The sequence below is a fragment of the Euprymna scolopes genome, chromosome 32 (assembly GCF_053919585.1).
Source record: "Euprymna scolopes isolate OS-2025 chromosome 32, ASM5391958v1, whole genome shotgun sequence".
Lineage (NCBI taxonomy): Eukaryota > Metazoa > Mollusca > Cephalopoda > Sepiida > Sepiolidae > Euprymna > Euprymna scolopes.
The window spans coordinates 43647152-43667854 of record NC_136513.1 but is presented as its reverse complement, the minus strand read 5'-3'; the positions used below and the strand labels follow the sequence as shown (position 1 = coordinate 43667854).

At 35.6% G+C, this 20703-nt stretch overlaps 1 protein-coding gene across 1 annotated transcript in view; it reads left to right on the top strand.

The window, feature by feature from the left end:
* The window catches only part of LOC145256313 (lysocardiolipin acyltransferase 1-like), a 173748-nt gene that overhangs the window by 136026 nt on the left and 17019 nt on the right, over window positions 1–20703 (top strand). The window contains exon 4 of the mRNA XM_080115042.1: window positions 9363–9513. Within this exon, the coding sequence (XP_079971168.1) occupies window positions 9363–9513 (151 nt within the window). The remainder of the gene's footprint in view (window positions 1–9362; window positions 9514–20703) is intronic.

The following is a 20703-nucleotide window of genomic DNA, read 5'->3' as shown; positions in this document are numbered from 1 at the left end:
ACCAGCTTAAGTCTCTCGTCGCCATCACAGGGTCACACGTTCATCTTGCCCAGTATACACTTTTCTTCTCCAACCTCACGCTGGCATTAGCTCGCCATTATTCGCCTTCGACTTTACACACTCATCTTCTCCAGCGTGGAATTTACTTTTCCTTCCCGACCACGTGGAGTATTTTTTCTTTTTTCTTCTGATGTAAACCCACGCACACTTTCTAATTTGCATATGTGCTTTCTCAGCTGCTGCTGCTAATATCTTTGTCGGCCAGCTATTCTACAGCTCTTGCTGATATTTTCCCACACGCTCATACACGTTCTGTTACACAAGAGAGACCAGGGGCTGGAGCACATAATCAGATGTGGCAACCGTACTTAATGCATCGTCGAATGGTAGTTTTATTGAGATATAGGATACTAGCAGATGTGAGAAGTTTTCTGTCCCAGTGGAGAGAAGCACTTTTTCTTTGCAGCAGATTTGGCAGTCTCTTCTATGTATTTATACCAATTCATTAGTTTATATTAAGCCAAGGAGTTTAAATGCTAGCTCTTGGGAAGGTTGCTATCAGCCATGGCTCTCAAAGTTTGCAAACATTATTTAAAGTGCAAAATATTTACCATATTAGCATTGAATATGACTCCGTTCTTGTCCCCTTTCAACAGCAAACTGGAAGTCCTTTTCTAAAGATTCAGCTATTGCCTTGAATTTGTGATGTATGTATGTGTACATTCGATTTTCCCACAGATTGCGAATAGAGCGTAGTATCATAAAGAAATATACCTATCTCTGACACAATTGCATTAATGTGACTATTCTTCTAGCAAAGAAAAATCTGATTATATTAAAAGTCTGATTACATTAAATATCTGTTCAAAAGAATGAAAAAAGACGATTAACTTAGTAACTTAGCAGGCTCTTGGATACTTTCCATTTTTGCTCCGTAATTTAGTGTCACGTTTTGTTTTTTTTATTCAAAATAATTTAAATGCAAAGAGGGAAGGGATAGTGTCAACCAAACATTGGATTACTTTAATAACTTGTAGATTACAAATAAAAGTAAAAACGATATGGCGTTAGGAGTAGCAGGAAAAGGAAGGAGTGGATTGGGTAGATCATTTGGAATATGAAACATCGACATCAAAGACAGGGAAGTACATATCGGTAAGGCAATAAGTTCAAAGGGATGGTCTATCACAACAATATAAAAATGCATTAAGATTCATACCTATCTATCTATCCATATATCTATTCATGGATATATATATATATATATATATATATATATATATATATACACTGCATAATCATGTTGACACACCAACTGACTGAACGAAGGCATCGAGATATATATATATATTAGGTTTGGCGCAAAAATAATGTTGTTTTTTGACGTTCAATTTCCAAAGATCGTAACTCCTTTCATAATAAACTTTATTAATAGAAACAAGAACTGTTAGAATCGACACATTTTTGCCAACGAGAAACAAATTTATTTATCCCATTAGCGTAGAAATCCGGAGTTCTGGCAGCGATGAAGTCATTGAAGGTCGATTTGGCATCATTTCGGCTTTTGAAGCATTTTTCACGCAGGAAGTTATCAAGATAGATGCTTGAAAAATTGATAATCGGTGGGCGAGAGGTCCGGTGAATATGGCGGATGAGGCAGAATCTCGTAACCCAATTTGTTCAGCTTCTGCAGGGTCAGTTGAGCAACATGTGAGCAAGCGTTTTCATGGAGGAAAATTGGTTCCATCATATTGACCAATGTCGGGCACATACGTTGGAGCTTCTGGTGCATTTTGTCAATTTGTTGACAGTACTTCTCCGCTGTAATCGTTTCACCAGATTCAAGAAGCTGTGATGGATGAGACCGACCGCAGGCCATCAAACAGTCACTATAACTTTTTTTGGGGTGCAATTTCAGCTTCAGAAAGTGTTGTGAAGCTTCTCCGGCATGCAACCACTGTGCCAAAGGTATGCAACCACTGTGTCAAAGGTTGCTGGTTGTCGTAGAGAATCTACTTCTCGTCACACATAACAATCCGCTTGAGAAATTGGTTGTTTTTGTTGTGCAAAAGAAGCATAGAAAACACCTCAAAACAACAATTTTTTTTTATTATCATTCAATTCATGCGGCACCCATTTATCCAACTTTTTTGACTTCCCTATTTGCTTTAAATGGCAAACGACTGTTGAGTGGTTGATCTCAAGTTCAACAGCAACTTCCTATGTGGTTTTGCAAAGATCGCCTTAAATTAATGCTTTCAAATGTTTGTTATCAACCACAGTCGGCCGGCCGCGACCATCTTTGAGATTCTCGTCACCACTGCAAAATTTCTTGAATCACCGTTGTGCCACACGTTCGTTATTGCTTCCTGGGCCAAACACATCATTGATATCACGAACTGTGTTGGCAACTTTTTGGCCTAGTTTGAACTGGAACAAGAAAATTGTGTGGATTTGAATTTTGTCTGTTAAAAAGGCTGCAAAAAAAAAAAAGAATGAATAAAGAGATTGAGAAGAATAACGAATAACACGATTTAATGGAGCGAGAAACACGCTTTAAAATGAATTAATTTCATCATCAATTTGTTAAGTTTTTGATAACACATAATTTTGACTTGTGACAATTATAAACAAGGAATTGTTTACAACAGATGATTTTTTTTCAATATTAAACTAGCAGGGCTAACCGGCATTGCCCGGGAGAAAATTGTAAAATATTTTTATCAAAGCTTCTCTCTCTCTCTCTCTCTCTCTCTCTCTCTCTCTCTCTCTCTCTCTCTACCTCTCTGTCTCTCTCTCTCTCTACCTCTCTCTCTCTCTACCTCTCTCTCTCTCTACCTCTATCTCTCTCTCTACCTCTCTGTCTTTCTCTCTACCTCTCTGTCTTTCTCTCTACCTCTCTGTCTTTCTCTCTACCTCTCTGTCTTTCTCTCTACCTCTCTGTCTTTCTCTCTCTCTCTACCTCTCTCTCTCTCTACCTCTCTGTCTTTCTCTCTACCTCTCTCTCTCTACCTCTCTGTCTTTCTCTCTACCTCTCTCTTTCTCTCTACCTCTCTGTCTTTCTCTCTACCTCTCTCTTTCTCTCTACCTCTCTGTCTTTCTCTCTCTCTCTCTCTCTCTACCTCTCTGTCTTTCTCTCTCTCTCTCTACCTCTCTGTCTTTCTCTCTCTCTCTCTACCTCTCTGTCTTTCTCTCTCTCTCTCTCTCTCTCTCTCTACGTCTCTTTCTCTCTCTCTCTCTACCTCTCTGTCTTTCTCTCTACCTCTCTCTCTACCTCTCTCTCTCTCTCTACCTCTCTCTCTCTCTCTACCTCTCTGTCTTTCTCTCTACCTCTCTGTCTTTCTCTCTACCTCTCTGTCTTTCTCTCTACCTCTCTGTCTCTCTCTCTCTGTCTTTCTCTCTCTCTCTCTCTCTCTACCTCTCTGTCTTTCTCTCTACCTCTCTGTCTTTCTCTCTACCTCTCTGTCTTTCTCTCTACCTCTCTGTCTTTCTCTCTACCTCTCTGTCTTTCTCTCTACCTCTCTGTCTTTCTCTCTACCTCTCTGTCTTTCTCTCTTTACCTCTCTGTCTTTCTCTCTTTACCTCTCTCTCTTTCTCTCTTTACCTCTCTCTCTACCTCTCTATCTTTCTCTCTACCTCTCTGTCTTTCTCTCTTTACCTCTCTCTCTTTCTCTCTTTACCTCTCTCTCTCTCTCTACCTCTCTATCTTTCTCTCTACCTCTCTCTCTCTACCTCTCTGTCTTTCTCTCTACCTCTGTCTTTCTCTCTCTCTCTCTGTCTTTCTCTCTACCTCTCTGTCTTTCTCTCTACCTCTCTGTCTTTCTCTCTCTCTCTCTACCTCTACCTCTCTGTCTTTCTCTCTCTCTCTCTACCTCTACCTCTCTGTCTTTCTCTCTACCTTTCTGTCTTTCTCTATACCTCTTGTAGCAGCCAATATTTGGACATCCATAATCAAAGTGCATAACTCATTTATGCGCACTGAATTCGCATTGGCCTGAATTAATGAAAACAAATATATTTTAAACCAATCAGAAAACTTTCTAAATTTATTTGAAAGATTTTTTTTTTTAATTTCAGTAAACCAGTTGATTACCCCATTTATTTTTTTAACCTAAATAAAAATTAATTTCGTCATCAATCTGTTAAAGTTTTCGATAGCGAATAATTTTGACTTGTGACAATTAAAAACAGCAGTTTTGCCCCATAATATAGACGTAAAAGAAACTAAAATTTGTAAAAACTCTTTTAATTAGTGTCTTATAAGTATAGCTTAAATTTCATTTTAATCTGATGCTGAAGTTGTAAGTTCTAGCTCCTTGGAGGGGACACATAAATATTTTGGCATATGGAAGATAATGTAAAAATTTGTGTTGTAACAATTATAAATAAAGAATTGTTTACAACAAGTAATTTTTTTTCAATATTTAACCAGCAAGGTTACCCGGTATTGCTCGGGATCAAAAGTGTAATATATTTCTATTAAAACCTCTATCCCTCCATCGTTCTCTCTTCTCTAACTTCTCTTTCTGCTCTCAGCCCATTCCTCTAGCTAGACACACACACAAACTCTTTTATATAATAATTATCAAGGAATGAGTCAAGATTGTCTTTCCAAATTATTACATAACACTAAAAACAGACCCTCGCCCCTGACAAAATCTGACTCAGTTGATCCCCATAAAATCAATAATTTTTTTCTAAATTTTAGATAGCATTATTTTTTCAGAAAAATTGCTCAACACAAAACATGAAGCTACTTGATGTAAGGGGCTAAGAATACTACTTCAAGGTCAAAAACTTGCCAACTATAAGTGTTAGGTCGAGTAGATTCTGACCTAGAAAATAGCAATTCTTCCCTCTTTGTCAGAAATATCTGTGCCTAAATCAAACGCGGATTCCATGAACAAAGCTTCTTTCTTAGAAATGCACGCCTGTGGAACTCTGTTCCGTCTGCCTGCTTCCCTCCGGACTACAACTTGGATGTCTTCAAGTCCAATGTTAACAAATTCCTAATAAACCGCCCCCTTAAGTAAACACTTCATCAAATCTCCACACTAACGTAATGTACTTGCAATAACCCTTATCCCTGAGTGGCTTCCGGGCCTTGATAAGTGGTGATCACCGTGTAATAAAAAAAAAAAAAAATATCACTCCTGAAATGTGAGGACTAAAGGACAAAATAAGGGAAGTGGTTGCTTAAAGTAAACCCAAGATCCACTTGTTATTCTCACTTATTGAGGGCAATGCCACTCAAAAAAAAAAAAAAAAATACAAACTTTGTGGATATTTTTTGTATTTTTTTTTACTTTTAGTTGGACATACAGGCATACATATATGCAGACAATTGCCTTTTCTATATTAAACTAGCCTGGTTGCCAAGCATGGCCTGGGTGTTTGGAGGTGTGTGTTGAGCAGGAAGAAAAAAAGTGGTAGTAAGTAGGCAGGCTTGAACCCGTACCGCGAAGGAGGAAAAGAATGTGAAAATAAAAAGTGACGTTCTTGCTGTTGCACCCATCAATCAAACCGGAAGTGACATAGCTTTAAATTAAGGCTAGACAATCGAAAAGAGGGGATGACTTTCGAAAATAGCTGCGAAAAAAGCGACCCCTACTTGTAGAAAAGTGCCCAGTTGAGGGTGAAGGAATTAATGTTTTTGGCCAATTTTTCGATATTTGTTGTCCGAAGGGTCGAGCTTCAAAACGATACCAATCTCGTGAAAATTCGTCGCCTCTGTTGAAAGTTTTAGGCAGGCATACATACACACATACATACATTTAAACAGACAGGTGAGATTTATATTATAGACTAGTGGGGAGGGGGGTACCCGGCGGTTTGGGGTAAATCAAAACAAAAGAATAATAAAAAATCGTTTTGGTAGGTAAGTAGGAAGAATCTAAGTCGAAACCTTGAGTCGCAGATTGAAAATAATAAAGTGAGAAAAAAAAGTGCAACGTTAACCATTCGCCCAGCAAGAAATAGTAACGGAAAGATGTTTGAATTGACAGGTGCCCGCAATAAAGTTAACACCGTTACTTCTATTTGACCTCATTAATGAGGTCAAATAGAAGTAACGGTGTTAACTTTATTGTGGGGCAGGTTTTTTTTTTTTTTTTTTTTTTTTTGATTTGTTTACTCAACCTTGGCTGGTTTTGTTCCCCCAAGATGACTGCTTCTGGACGTTCCCAGCGCGATTGCCGAGAACATTGTGTTAGCTTTGAATTAGTTTCGCTTTTATAGGAAAAAGCCGAATCAACACGTGAGAAGCCAAAATAGCAATAATTTTGTAAAAATCTCTGTAAATAAATCTAGACACAACGTGCATTCCCAAATCCTAAATATTATCTAGGTGGTGAATAAACACTTCTAAGCTATAGTCCCCCCCCCCCCGGGACCGTTGGCGAAAAAAAGCCTTTTCGAGACATGCAAAAATGCGCCCATCGCATTAGACTAGTAGCGGAGGTACCGGGACCCGGCATTGCCCGGGTGTTTGGAGGTGTGTGTGTGTAGAGGGGGGGGGGGTAAAGAACTTACAAAATCGGAAAATCCAAAAAAAAAAAAAAAAAAAACGAACATAAAACTTTTAAAAAATCGAAAAAAAAAAAAAAAAAAAAAAACGAACATAAAACTTTTAAAAAATCGAAAAAAAAAAAAAAAAACGAACATAAAACTTTTAAAAAATCGAAAAAAAAAAAAAAAAAAAAAAAATCTCCTCCCCCAAAAAAAAGAAAGGTATTGCCCAGGTGTTTGGAGGTGTGTATCTAGGAGGGGGAGAATAAGCGAATTAATAACCTTGTTTAAACTTTTTAAAAAATCGGAAAAAACAAAACAAATAAAACAGCGAAGGAGTAAAACTTCTTTAAAACAATCGGATAAACAAAAACCCAAAAAAAAAAGAAAAAAACAAAAAACACAGTAAAAAAAAAATAGTATAAATAACCTCCTTTCAATATTAAATGTTTAAAAATCGAGACAAAAAGTATATCTGATAACTGGGATTGAACCTGAAATTTTTAGATAACGACGCTGTCACTTAACCCATTGCGCTATTTAAACGTCTTTTGCGCGTATTGATGCATGCGTAAAGCCATCTTGTCATGAAGATACCATTTTTTTTCACCCCCTCCCCGTAAAAAAGAAAGCCGTTGAGGATGAAGGAATTAATGCTTTGGCCCAATTCTTCGATATTTGTCGGCCGAGCTTTAGAATAATACCTGTCTGGCGAAAATCTGTGGCCTCTGTCGAAAGTTTTTGCGAAACATACAAACACATACACTCACACACATTTTGCCTTTTATATATATAGACTAGCAGGGGGGTACCTGGCGTTGACCGGGTGTTTCGAGGTGTGTGTGTGCTCTTGTGGGGGGGGGTAATCAAAACACGAGAATAAGCGAAGTAAATATTTAAAAAAACAAAAAAAACTAATGTAAGGCAAACGAACGATGTTAAATGTAAAAATCGGAAAAACAAAACAGAAAACGTGAAACAGAAAAACGAACGTTAAAACTTCTTTTAAAAATCTGAAAAATAACCCCCCCCTAAAAAAGACACGTGAAAAATGGCTTAAATAACCCTGTTTCATTATTAAATCTTTAAAAATTGTTAAAAAAAAAATTCCACACCACGATTCGAACCCAAAACCATTAATAATGAAGCCGACCTCTAATCAACTGAGCTAAGACGACGTCGACGAAATTAGGCCATTTTTTAAAATCTTTGAACTAAATCAGGTTCCGACGTCATTTGCGCATGCGTACAACCGAACTTGTCATGAGAGGATGGTTTTTGCTGGACCCCCTCTCCCCCCGTAGAAAACTGATGATTTTAGGGTGAAGTAATTAACGTTTTTAGCCAAATTTTCGATATTTGTCGGGCAAAGGATCGGCCTTTAAAATGATACCAATCTCGTGAAAATCCGTGACCCGTGTCAAAAGTTTTTGCAAGACATACAAACACACATACATACATACACACATTTTTGCTTATATATATATATATAGATAACACAACTACCTGTGACCACAATGCAGTCTTTGTTATATCTATACTAAAACTGAATTTGTCAACATTTGTTTTCCTAAAGCTTTTTGTTCATAAATATTTTAATCATAGAATACATGTTAAAATATTCCTTACTTGTAGCATTGTTTGAAAACAAATTCCCTTTTAATTCTTCTAATTAGCTTTGATTTGCAATAATCAACCAAATGAACCTATCACTCACTGAATTTCTGTCTATCACTCTTCCCCTCTCTCATTCTATGTTGTTTTATCCCCCACTCTTGTTTTATATATTCTTTATTTTTCTCTCTTTTGTGTCTCTTTCATTCTCTGTGTTTATACTATTTACCTCTTTGCCAGGTTCAGTACAAGGTCAGCTGTTTTGAGAAGCCAACATAATAGGAATATTTTAATTGCACAAAATACATGTTGAAATATTCCTTACTTTTGTCATTGACTTATGTATACTCATTGATGGCAACTTTCTTTCCAATAAGACAATGACATTTTACATCTAGTCTGGTGCACTGCAGCATCTACTGTGGCTATACAGTTTGAAGTTGGAATTGCCTCTCCGTATGCAAGCCTGGGTGGGTGATAATTAGGGCTATGATAACAGAATATTCTTATCATTGTTTAGACTCTCGACTATATATTCGACACAGTTTAACACAGTTAATCAACCGAGAACCACATCATTCTATATAAAAGCATATAAGATATCAACGGATATACACTCGAGAGTCAAAACAATGAAAAGAATATGCTGTTGTCCTAGCCCTAGTGATAAGGAGACCTAGGTTTGCCCAGTTATCAGAGTTCCCCTTTCTGCATTGCAGACAAAGTCTGATGGAAAGGCAAGCCAATATGGTCTAGGGCAGTTACAGGAGTTGCCGGAAAAGTGTTGCAGTGCTTCACCATTCAGCTATCATGACTGTGAACTGGATTTTTTGTCAGGGTTTACTTGTAGCCTTTGCCTTTTCCAAGACATCCACAAGGCACTGAAGCTATTTGCCATGAAATTTGTGAAAAATTGAAAATATTGCCAATTCTGATGAAAATAATGGAGATCCTCATTGTAGTTTCATCAAAGTAAAAGCGAAATCCTTAAATGATTCTCCTTAAAAAGATTCAGGTGAAAGAAATGTGAATTCCATATATGTATAATTATATATATATTATAGCAGTCTAATGTCATGAATCTGACTGGTTTTCCTTTATATATAGTGCCGATAACTTTTAACTGTGAGCATAATTGGAGTGATGAAAATACACTTGGTCCATTTAATTTTTCTGTTTAATTTTATTTTGCTGTTTTTTCCTGCAAAATTTAATTTCTTGAGTGTTTTACACTGTTTCAGATTCTGTTGTTTCCAGAAGGGACAGATTTAACGGAATTTACCATGCGACGCAGTGATGAATATGCTGAGAATCAACATCTGCAGAAGTACAGATATGTCTTGCATCCAAAAACGACAGGATTCTCATACATTACCGAACACTTAAGAAATGGTAAGTACCACTCTGGCACTGCCTCCAATTTTTTATTATTCTCGTTGCCATATTTTTTAACTAATGAGGGGGTTATGGTCCCTGACAGTTAGGAGATTCTATTTATAATGATGCTGCTAGGAATTGACAGATCAAATTAATTCACGTTCTGCTACCAACCAGTCAGAAACCAGAATTGCTCCATGAAAATGAAACCTTTTTTGTAACAAACTCGCATATGTTTCCTTCGTGTCAATACTGGAAGAATCTTTTGCTCTGTGGCTTCCAACTCAAGAACTATATACTGAGAACCACTCAGCTCCAGGACTTGTATAAAACAAAACTGATCTGAAACTAAACATGGCTTTCAACTCAAGTCTTTTGAAGTTTTTATCCTGTAAACATTAGTGATGGGACAACCCCAATATTTTTTCTTGCAAAGGATTGAGTTTCGATGTGATACCGAGTTTGTGAATTTTCGTTGCATCTGTCGAAAGTTTTTAGCAGACATCCAAACATACATACATACATACATACATACATTTTCGCTTTTATATATATAGATTGTATATTTCATGTTGTATGTAGTATATTATACTATTTTTTTTTTCTCTATGGTAAAACAAAAATCTGTCCCCATTTCTGAACTACTGGCATATCAGACACAAAAGGAACACGTGTCAACGAGAAAATAAGTGTATGCAAAATGAATCTATAACTTTTGCACTTCTGCTATAGCTATTGAAGAGTATACATTCCATAAATTATAAAAGTTTTCCCTTGCTGTGACTTCCATTTAAGTTACAAATACCTTTATATTTCAAGAAAATAAAGAGACACAATGGAAGATGTGAAAGAGACGATAACCCGTCTAATTGAATTTCAAATTGACCAGCAAAGAGCTGACGATAGACTACAACAGGCAGAAGAAAGAATGATCCAAATGCAAAAGAGAGCTGATGACAGACTTTTTGCATTGCAAACAGCAGAAAGAGAGAACTGAAGCATTACTCCAGGTTTTAATGAATAAGAATCAAGCTACAGAGAGTGATGCAGCGTTTTCCCAGAGTGTGGTACTAAGTACAATAAATAATTTCACCTACTGTCCTGAAGAAAATAAAACATTTGAAACGTATTTCTGTTTGTTACTCAGCAAATTATGGGCTGTGGAACACAACAAATTCGTCGACTATATCTTGCCACAAAAGACTAGCGATCTAATGTTTACGGAAACCGTTAAATGACTAACTGAACTATTTCGTTCGAAATCATCGCTGTTCCATAAACGGTGGACATGCTTGAACCTTACAAAAAAAGACGATGTAGACTTCTTGACTTTCGCCTCGATTGTTAACAAACGCTGTTACGATTTTAAATTGTCAGAATTGAGTGCCGATGATTTCAAGTGCCTCATATTCGTCCAGGGGTTAACTTCGACAAGAGACTCTAAGATCCGTCGAAGAGTTTTGTCAAAACTGGAAAGTGAACCAGGCTTAACTGTACAAAAGCTGGCGGAAGATTGCCAAAGAATCATTAGTATCAAGAAGGACTCAAAGAACATCGAAGAAGCTGGTATTTCACACATAAAGAACATACAGAGAAGAACTAAGGTGTACTCTCCAAAAAACAAAACGGAAACTAGACGCTATCTTCCACTTAAGCACGAAAGACAAGGCACCCAGAAGCCTTCAATCCCTTGTTTTCGCTGCGGAAACTTGCATTGGTCAAAGGATTGCCTTTATCGTACCAAAGAATGTTTTAATTGCAAAAAACTAGGACACAAAAGCTCGCACTGCAAATGGCAGAAGAAAAGTAAAATTCGGGTTCAACAGATGAGAATGAATAAGAAAGACGAAAATAACAGTCGAAAATACGTCTTAGAATTTTAAACAAGGACGTTAAATTACAGTTAGACTCAGGGTCAGACTTATCGATAATAAATTTACAGACGTGGAGAAATTTAAATAGGCCAACTATGCAGAAAATTGGCAAGTCAGCAAAAATGATAACTTGATAAAAAATAAATTTTGAAGGAGAACTGACTACAAATGTAACTTTTAATGGTACAACGAAAAAACTTAAATTATTTGTGCTCAAGAACATAGAAAATTTGTTTGGGACCGATTGGTTTCAGGAATTTAATCTGTGGGATGTATCGATCAACACCTTTTGCCAAAATGTAAAATTGTTTTCTACAGAAAAACAAAAACTAAGTAGATCTAAAAAAAAGCGTTTTCCTGAAATTTTTTCAGCGGGCTTGGGTAAATGTAGGAAAGCAACAGCCAAATTTGAACTGAAACTGAAATGCAGAGCCAGTTTTTAGGAAAAAAAGGAATGTACGATTCGCTTTGCTAGTTAACATGATTAAAGAATTACCAGTTACCCGACATGAAATAAAATGCAAAGCCCAAGAAGACAAATTCATTTGCTCCACAAAACAGAAGATCATTCGAACACACCTTCAAATAAGGCCTTACAACAGTTCTTACAGGTTTACAGGATCACACCGAACCCGAATACCCCTGAAGCAACGTCTCCTGCAGAGACCATGTTTGCACGAAAAATACGACCAGTATTCGAAAAAGGTAGCGATACGGTATATGATATGTTCGATATCGAGCCTCCCCAAGCAAACTTAGAACAGCGCCGATCGACAAGGAAGAGAAAGGTTACTGAACCCCTTATTATCGATCCAAAAAGGAAGAAATATTAACGCCCCCCCCCCGGAACAACAAAGTGTGGGGGGGGGGTAGCTCCACAAAACAGAAGGGAACAGCCGTCGTGTTTTCCTACTTCATCTTTCCCGACTCCACTACAATTACCGATTTTGATTCCTTTAAAAACCTCTAAATATTTAAGTTGCTGTTTTCGTTTTCTTTTGTATTTTCGGATTACCATAAAACCTCAGGTAATATTTGCATATGAAGTTTTTTTTTTCTTTTTCTCGAGATGGCGAACTTTAAATAAAGATAAATCACTGAAAAATATTTTATTATTTAAATATGTCATTTATTCCAAAGATTAATTATTGACATTTATAATTTAGATACAATTTGGGCCATATAATCCCTGTGGCTTGTACATATATGGCGTAATCTAGAGGTCCAATTTTCACAACTCTTTGATCTAAATTATGTTGTATTTCGGCTATAATGCATTAAATATTGTCTTTCAAGTAGTCTATTGTATCTGGTTTATCAGCGTAGACATGGGGACTTTACATATCTCGAAAGAAAATAATCTAATGGGGGTTAGATCATATGAGATGGTCAGTTGACAGGTTCCTTTCATGAAATTATTCGTTCATCAAATGTTTCTCTGTGTGGTATGTAGCTCCTCTTGCTGAAAATACATGATGAATTGCCAAACTAAGCTGAACTCAAATTAAACAATAGTTGCCAAATCTGCAGTTAAAGAAAATAGAAAAGTTTGTTGCTTCTAAAAAAAATGAAAAAATAAAAAAGAACACTTAAGAAATGGTTTCACTTCAATGCTGTTTTAACTTTTTTTTTTTTTTTTTTTTAAATTGTATAGGGGTCTTTCCAAATTTTCCTTATCTAAACATTAGTGATGGGACGATTTCAGTATTTTCATGATTTCGATACAATTACTGAATCTGGTTCTTTTAAAATGATTAAATATTTATCCATAGATGTGTTTTCTTTTTAATTTGCATACTAGCTGGATACTCGGGGATTGCCCAGTTGTACAATATGTCTAAACATGATATTTGCATATATATTATTATAGAATCACTCCTCTATTAATTATTATATATTATGAGGAATAATTTGCCCAGTAGACTAATTCACCAAAAAAAATTCAAAAATTATGTCATTCATCAAATTCAATCTGTGTTTGTTTATATCATGTCAGCTGATATTTGGGCTTGACGATGAATGCCCTGGAAGAGTCACTTCTGATTAATGTTTAGTTTTAAAATATGCAAACGAAGAAATGATTTGCAGCGATTTTAAATGATACAATTTATTTTGTCATAAATTGAACTTATTAATAAGAAAAATAAAAATAAAAATGGGGCGGTACGCCCGGGCCTGAACAGGGGATCATTCGATCTGTAGTCGAATGCTCTACCACTGAGCTATGTTTTCAGATGTCATTAATTCTATTACTTTTTTAATAAGAAATGATTTGCTGAGATTTTATTATCTCCCTTGTCTGGTGTAACATAAAATATTCCCCTGTAAAAATTATTTTTTATCTATAAGAAAGAAAAATTATTTTTAAGATCAGATTTTTTGATTTTCGATACTTATCATATGAATTTCTGTTCAAAACATATCTAAGAACACTGCCAGATATATAAATTAGCTTAGTGTGAAATTTGTAAAACAGTCTCAGCTGTTTTAGAACCTATGAGGAAGGAACACACACACATAAAGTGACTTTTATATAATAGTAGACATTACCGTATGATCCATAAAATGTGTGTGTATGTATATATATATATATATATGGTAAAACTGGTAATTAGTAAAAACTTGAAGAGAGTGCTCAATACTATTGCAGAGCAAATATGTTTTATTTTTTTTATTTATTTTTTTGATAAAACTATATATATATATATATATATAGTTTTATCACTGCACAGTTAAATATTTACACACAGAGAAACACCCATACAAACATCTGTTTTATTTATATAGATTTGTGAGAATATATATATATATATATATATATATATATATATATATATATATATATATATATATATATATATATATATATTCTCACAAATCTATATAAATGAAACAGTAGATGTTTGTATGGGTGTCTCTCTGTGTGTAAATATTTGACTGCAGTGATAAAAATTCTCAAATGCACTTGTGATGTTAGGTTGTATAAAGGTGTTAACTTTGGTAAAAATTGGACTGTTCTTTTTTTAATCAGACTTTTTCTATTATCAAATTTTTGGTACTTATTGCGATACAAAACTTGTTTAAGAACACTTCCAAATACATACAGTACATTTGTGTGATTTTTCTTTTTTAATCGACCTATTTTAGAGTGCATAGGGTACAAAATCGTCCACCCTTTTTTACAAAGGAGTCACCACTTATCAAGGCCCAGAGGCTACTCGAGGATAAGAGTTAATGAGTGTACAGTAGTCAATGGGACAATATCGTAATAATCGTTAGTAGTGGAAATTTGATAAATTGGATTACTTAAGGTGACGGCTCATCAAGAACTTGTTTGCATTGAACTTGAAGACAACTATGTTGTAGTAAGTTGGAAAGCAGGAAAACGGAACAGAGTTCCATCGATGTGGAGTTCTTAGAAAGAAGCTTTGTTCATGGAATCTACGTTTAAGTTTAGGTGTCAATTACTATTTATCAAGAAATTAAAAATGAAAATTTGCCGTTTCATTCATAAAAACACTTTGCCATTGTATTATCTTTATAAATAAAACAATAGATATACGTATGTGTGTAAATATTTAACCGATAAACTCTTAAACTACTGATCACATAACACTGAAATTTACAGGAAATAGTAATCATACACCAAGAATGGTTCGTAATGAGTAAAATCTTTGTTTGGATGGATGACGTGTACAGAAAGCGGCAATTTGAAATACAAAATATTCATTGCAACTTGCTGAAATTTCTATTAGTTTTTGCATGCATAAACTAATCATTATTAAAAGTGGTTTAGTTTTATAACTTTCTTATCTGTTTGTCGGGTTAGCTCAAATAGTAGCGAACACAGCTGGAGCGCTTAATGTTTTGATTTCAATTTTAACTGATGGCACACAAGTCCTATTTTTAACTTTTGAAATCAGTGCTATGTATTAGGTACAATATAATATTCAATAGAGAATTGGCTGTGTAATAATAAATACAAAATCTGCATGAATTATTATATATTAAGCGTATTTTATGACCTGCAAGGTAGCCACCACCACCACCACCACCACCCTCCTCACTAGTGTAAAAATTACATTTGTGGAGAGGTGATCTACAGACTTAAATTTTTCTGGTCGTTTAAAATCAATAAATGTTTAGCATTTTATTAATAGTACCAGCAACGGAAAATTTGTTTTTGGTATCAGAAAATAGATACACATTTAAAAAAAAAATTATTTATTTATTTATTTTTTTAAATTCTCATTAATCGTCTCCTTTCTCTTTCGCAGAAATGCAGACTTCTGCACTATTCTTATAAACCAATACAAAATTTATTAGCTTCCTTGGAAATATTGACCTAGAAAGTAGTCTAATCTTTAAATAGGGCTTTCTTTCCAATTGCAACCCCAGGCAGGCAAACACACACTGCAAATATAATAGACATTTTGACTGTCTATTTCTTTATTAATATTCAAATAATTAACTAATGAACGGGGGGGGGGGTCTGAAACAAATTTCTTACAACTCCTATATTATATTTATCTTAGTTTTTGTTGCAATATTTTTGATATAATAATAATAGTATGATTGAAGAAAATTGGAAAGTTTTTTGTTTTTTTTATAGACACTAGCGATAGGAACTGACCAATCAGATGGCGCCACATTCTGCTAACAACTAACCAGAAACTGCAAATATAATAGACATTTTGACTGTCTATTTCTTTATTAATATTCAAATAATTAACTAATGAACGGGGGGGGGGGTCTCAAACAAATTTCTTACAACTCCAATATTATATTTATCTTAGTGCAATATTTTTGATATAATAACGGGGTATGATTATAGACGATAGGAACTGACCAATCAGATGGTGCCACATTCTGCTAATAACCAACTAGAAACTGGCATTGCTCTATAAAAGTACTGGATCTGTTAGAATTCCCACACATAATTTTGTTGTATCTGTACGAGAAAGATCTTTGCTCTTGTATTTCTGAATTTTTGAGATGAGGATTGGTTATTCTTATTTGAATTCATCGGACTACTGTTCTCATTTTGTGTGTCATTTTCACAATGTTTCAGTTAATGTAACCTCCGACCTTCTTCAGGTGTATCTTGTTGAACTCGGCAATTTGGTCAAATTTCGAACGGAACCTTTTATTTACTTCACAGGTAGCATGCTCTTGTGCTGTCCAGCTATGATTGGATAGAGGTTCAGAGTAATTCTCAATTATATTTTTCAGTCGCCCACACTAAGAATTGAACCTTCAGGAGAAAATCACTTTTACAATTGATTTTTCCAAGTGCTCTAACCACTGTGCCACAATTCTCAGTGTGAGTGACCGAAAGATACAATTGTGAATTACTTAGGGCCTTTATCTAGTCCTGGCAGACAGAATGAGAGCATGCTACTCCTGTGAAGTAAATAAAGGGTACCTGAAGAAGGTCGGAGGTTACATCGACCGAAATGTTGTGAGAATGGCACTGAAGATGAGAACAGTAGTCTGATGAATCCAACTAATATGAAAGTTCATTTGCAAACTTTTACAGTTCAAGACTTATTCAGATTAGCAACTGAAAAGTTTATTTTTACTTTCTTGACTTGTACAGATTAACTACCTTCTTAGAAACTTTTCTAAAATTAAATAATTCAAAAGTTTGTCTGTCTGTCCCTTTTTTTTTTCTTTTTTTAGAAAACTACTCATCCTGTATGACTGAAATTTTATTTAAGTCAACTGATAGTATTCTGTATCTCTACAAGTCCACCATTCGCCCGTGCATGAATGCATGGAGTATTGCTGCCACATCTGGACTGGTACATTAATCGTTTACCAAACTCGAACCCCTGTCTCATCGCTGAAATGTTGTCCTTGTGCCTGTTTTACAAATACTATAATGGAATGTGCTCTGACGAGCTCAAGTCACTTGTACTCCCTTGTTGTAAATGTTAGAAAAGCTTCCAAACTTGGAATTCTCTCCAAGGTTCTGTGCCTTATTTGAAATAACAGTTAGAAAAAATAATAGTAAAAGAAAAATAAAAAGAATGACTATGCTCCAAGAACAAACTCCAAAATGAACACACATTTTGTACAGTGGAGATTCCGAGCAAAAAGTTAGCAAAATTGCTAAAATAATGGTCATGTGAAATGCTGTATACTGTGTGCATGTGCTAAGTCATTCTCTGTGTTCAAAAATCAAATTCATTCCTGGATCCCACAGCTGACTTTAAAAATAAAAACACTCACAGACCAAAACAGAGACAAGAGAAAATGCACATAACATTACGATCTGCTTCCAGGGCAATACCAAAGAAAATAGCCTACTCTATTCATACACTTTCAATGACAGGCTGAAGTTCTCTCATGCAGTTAGGTTTGTATTCTGACTTGTGGGAAAAACCAACCCCAGACAAATATTCCTGGCATACCACAAGGGCTAGAATTGTTCAATTTGCACGCAATGAAGAACACAAGAGGAAACGTACCATCAGAAAAGACAGAGCAGTCGATATCTCTGCGACAGAATCATCCCACAGGCGTTCTACATGTGGGAAATAGGTCATATGCCTCTCTTGTTGAGGCAACCAAGGTGCATAGGTCATATGCCTCTCTTGTTGAGGCAACCAAGCTTGCATAGGTCATATGCCTCTCTTGTTGAGGCAACCAAGCTTGCATAGGTCATATGCCTCTCTTGTTGAGGCAACCAAGGTGCATAGGTCATATGCCTCTCTTGTTGAGGCAACCAAGGTGCATAGGTCATATGCCTCTCTTGTTGAGGCAACCAAGCTTGCATAGGTCATATGCCTCTCTTGTTGAGGCAACCAAGGTGCATAGGCCCCATGCTTCTTTTGTCTGGGCAACCAAGCTTGCATAGGTCGCATGTGTCTCTTTTTTCGCGGCAACCAAACTTGCATAGGTCACATGCCTCTCTTGTCGGGCAACCAAGTGGGCATAGGTCGCATGACCCTCTCATCGAAGCAACCAAATAGGCTTAAGTTTCACACGTCCTTCATCAAGGTAAACAGTGTCTCCCTCAAGGCAACTTAGCATTAGTATGTGGTAACTCTGTGTCTCTCATTGAAGCAACTAGACACACATAAGTCATGTGCATCTCTTATTGAGGTAATTAGGCATATGTAGGTCTCGTGTCTCTCATCAAGGCAAGCAAGCAACTGAGCATGTGGTGTGTCATAACCCTGTGTTGATTTATCTGAAGACATACTGATGAAATCTATAATAATGGATTTGTCAAAGGACCCTGTAACCGATTCCAAATGCTTTTGGAAACGAAGCATTTATTTGATCCGATTCCGATCAGATAATTTCCTGGAGATTTATTTTTAATGAATAATGAATACCTAATAATGCCATCTCGTTCGTTTTTGTATCTTTTTTTTTTCTAAAGAAAAGTTGCCTGCAAAGGATCTGCTGGTCTTTTCACTACAAGTAAACTAGGAGACTTTCCAGATGTAAACATAATTTTATACAGAATTTCTTTTCTTTTTCTACTTTTTTTTTTTTTTTTACCCTTACTTATTTCGTACAATGCATTTTGTTGCTTGTTGGATTAGTCGGGAATATGTACGCCATGGGGGCACAAGTGCTAAGAGTTCACCAGAGCTCATTCCATTAAAGTACTTGTAAAACAGGCACATTGATACAACATTGAGGCGATGGGAGAGTTGTTGGAGCTTGATTGATAGTGTGGGTCCTATTAGGTTGGTGTTGCAATATTTTTTATATAAAACGAGGGTATGATCACCAAAAGTTGGAAGGTTCTACTTATAGAGACTGGCAATAGGAACTGTCCAATCGAATGGAACCACATTCTGCTAGCAATCAATCAGCAATCAGAATTGCTTCATAAAATATTGAATCTTTAAGCATTCTCGCACATGATTGTTTCGTATCAACATGAGACAGATCTTTTGTCCTTTGCCTGCAAAATTATAAAGTCCAAGACCTGTACAGAACAGCTACCCACCGAAAACTCTTCATCTCCAGGACTTGTACAGAATAGCTACCCATCGTAAATTCTTCTGAAAATAAACATGACTTTCAATTCAAGAGTTGGAGGCTTTTTCCGGCCTTTTTTACGAGCGTGAGACTAGTGTCAGATGTACCAACCCATGCATGTGCGAATGGTTGCTTTGTAAATATTCAAGATACACTCGGGTGTAAGTAATTTTCTAACATGTTAGAAAGAACTTACATTCTTTGCAGCAGCCTTGGCAATGTCTTCGATATATTTGTTCCAATTCATGTCTCCTGTAAATGTTAAACCAAGATATTTGAATGAAGAGCTCTAAGGTAGAATATTATTAGTTAGTGCAATTGGTTGTTGAGAAGGTTTCTTGTAATTATTAAAGGAAAGATGTTTAGTCTTAGTAGCATTAAATGCTATCATCCATTTACGCCCCCCCCTCCCATGCTACTGCACATTCCTTAAGGTTTCAGCCATTGCCTTATATATGTGTAGATTCATTTTCCCCTCGTGTGAGGGAGATCGTTTACGAATATCAGGAATAATAAAGGTCTAAGGATTCACCTCCACCCAGAGTCACACCCACGTTTATATCATGCTTTTTGGATAGACAGCTTGCTGATTTTCTTGGCTACACATTAGTGTTGGGACGATTCCTAAATTTTTTTTCAAATTCCGATTCCAGGAAAATGTTGATTAACGATTCCGATACAAAGTACGATTCCGATTCTCATGGAATTGTTTTTTTGAAATATACCATTCCATAATCGAAAGTTTTGTGTAGCAAAAAAGTTTGGTACAGCACAAAAGTGGAAATACAATTAAGGGAATTTCGAAAACAATTTGATTTTTTTTTCGTAAAAATTTCTTTCATTGAAGATAAAAGTCAAAACAAGTATTTTAACCATGAATTAAACATGCCCCATGAAATTAATAACAATCCATTTCAGGAGTTATTTTATATATTAAAAAATATAAAGAAAAAGAACGGACGTACACGAATGCTATCCCTGTTCAACTGAGGGAAAAGTTATTATTTTTACAAGGAAAGAATTTTTGCATGCGTGACCTAGTTTTTTTTTTTTTTTTGTTTTTTTTTGTTTTGTTTTTTTTTGTTTTTTTGTTTGTTTTTTGGCTTGAAATTTGCGTATGATTTTTGTTATAATTTTATTTTATATTTTTTTTTTTTGTCGGAGTTTATATAATTATTAACAGGAAAATTGGTGAAATTCAATATGGAATCCTCGCTATTTATTATTTTCAAGTTTGTTCACGGGACTGTAAACCATTCACACAATTTTGGGGATCCGCTTACTTGTGTTTGCACCAACAATATTGAAGCCTACTGGTCTTGTATTA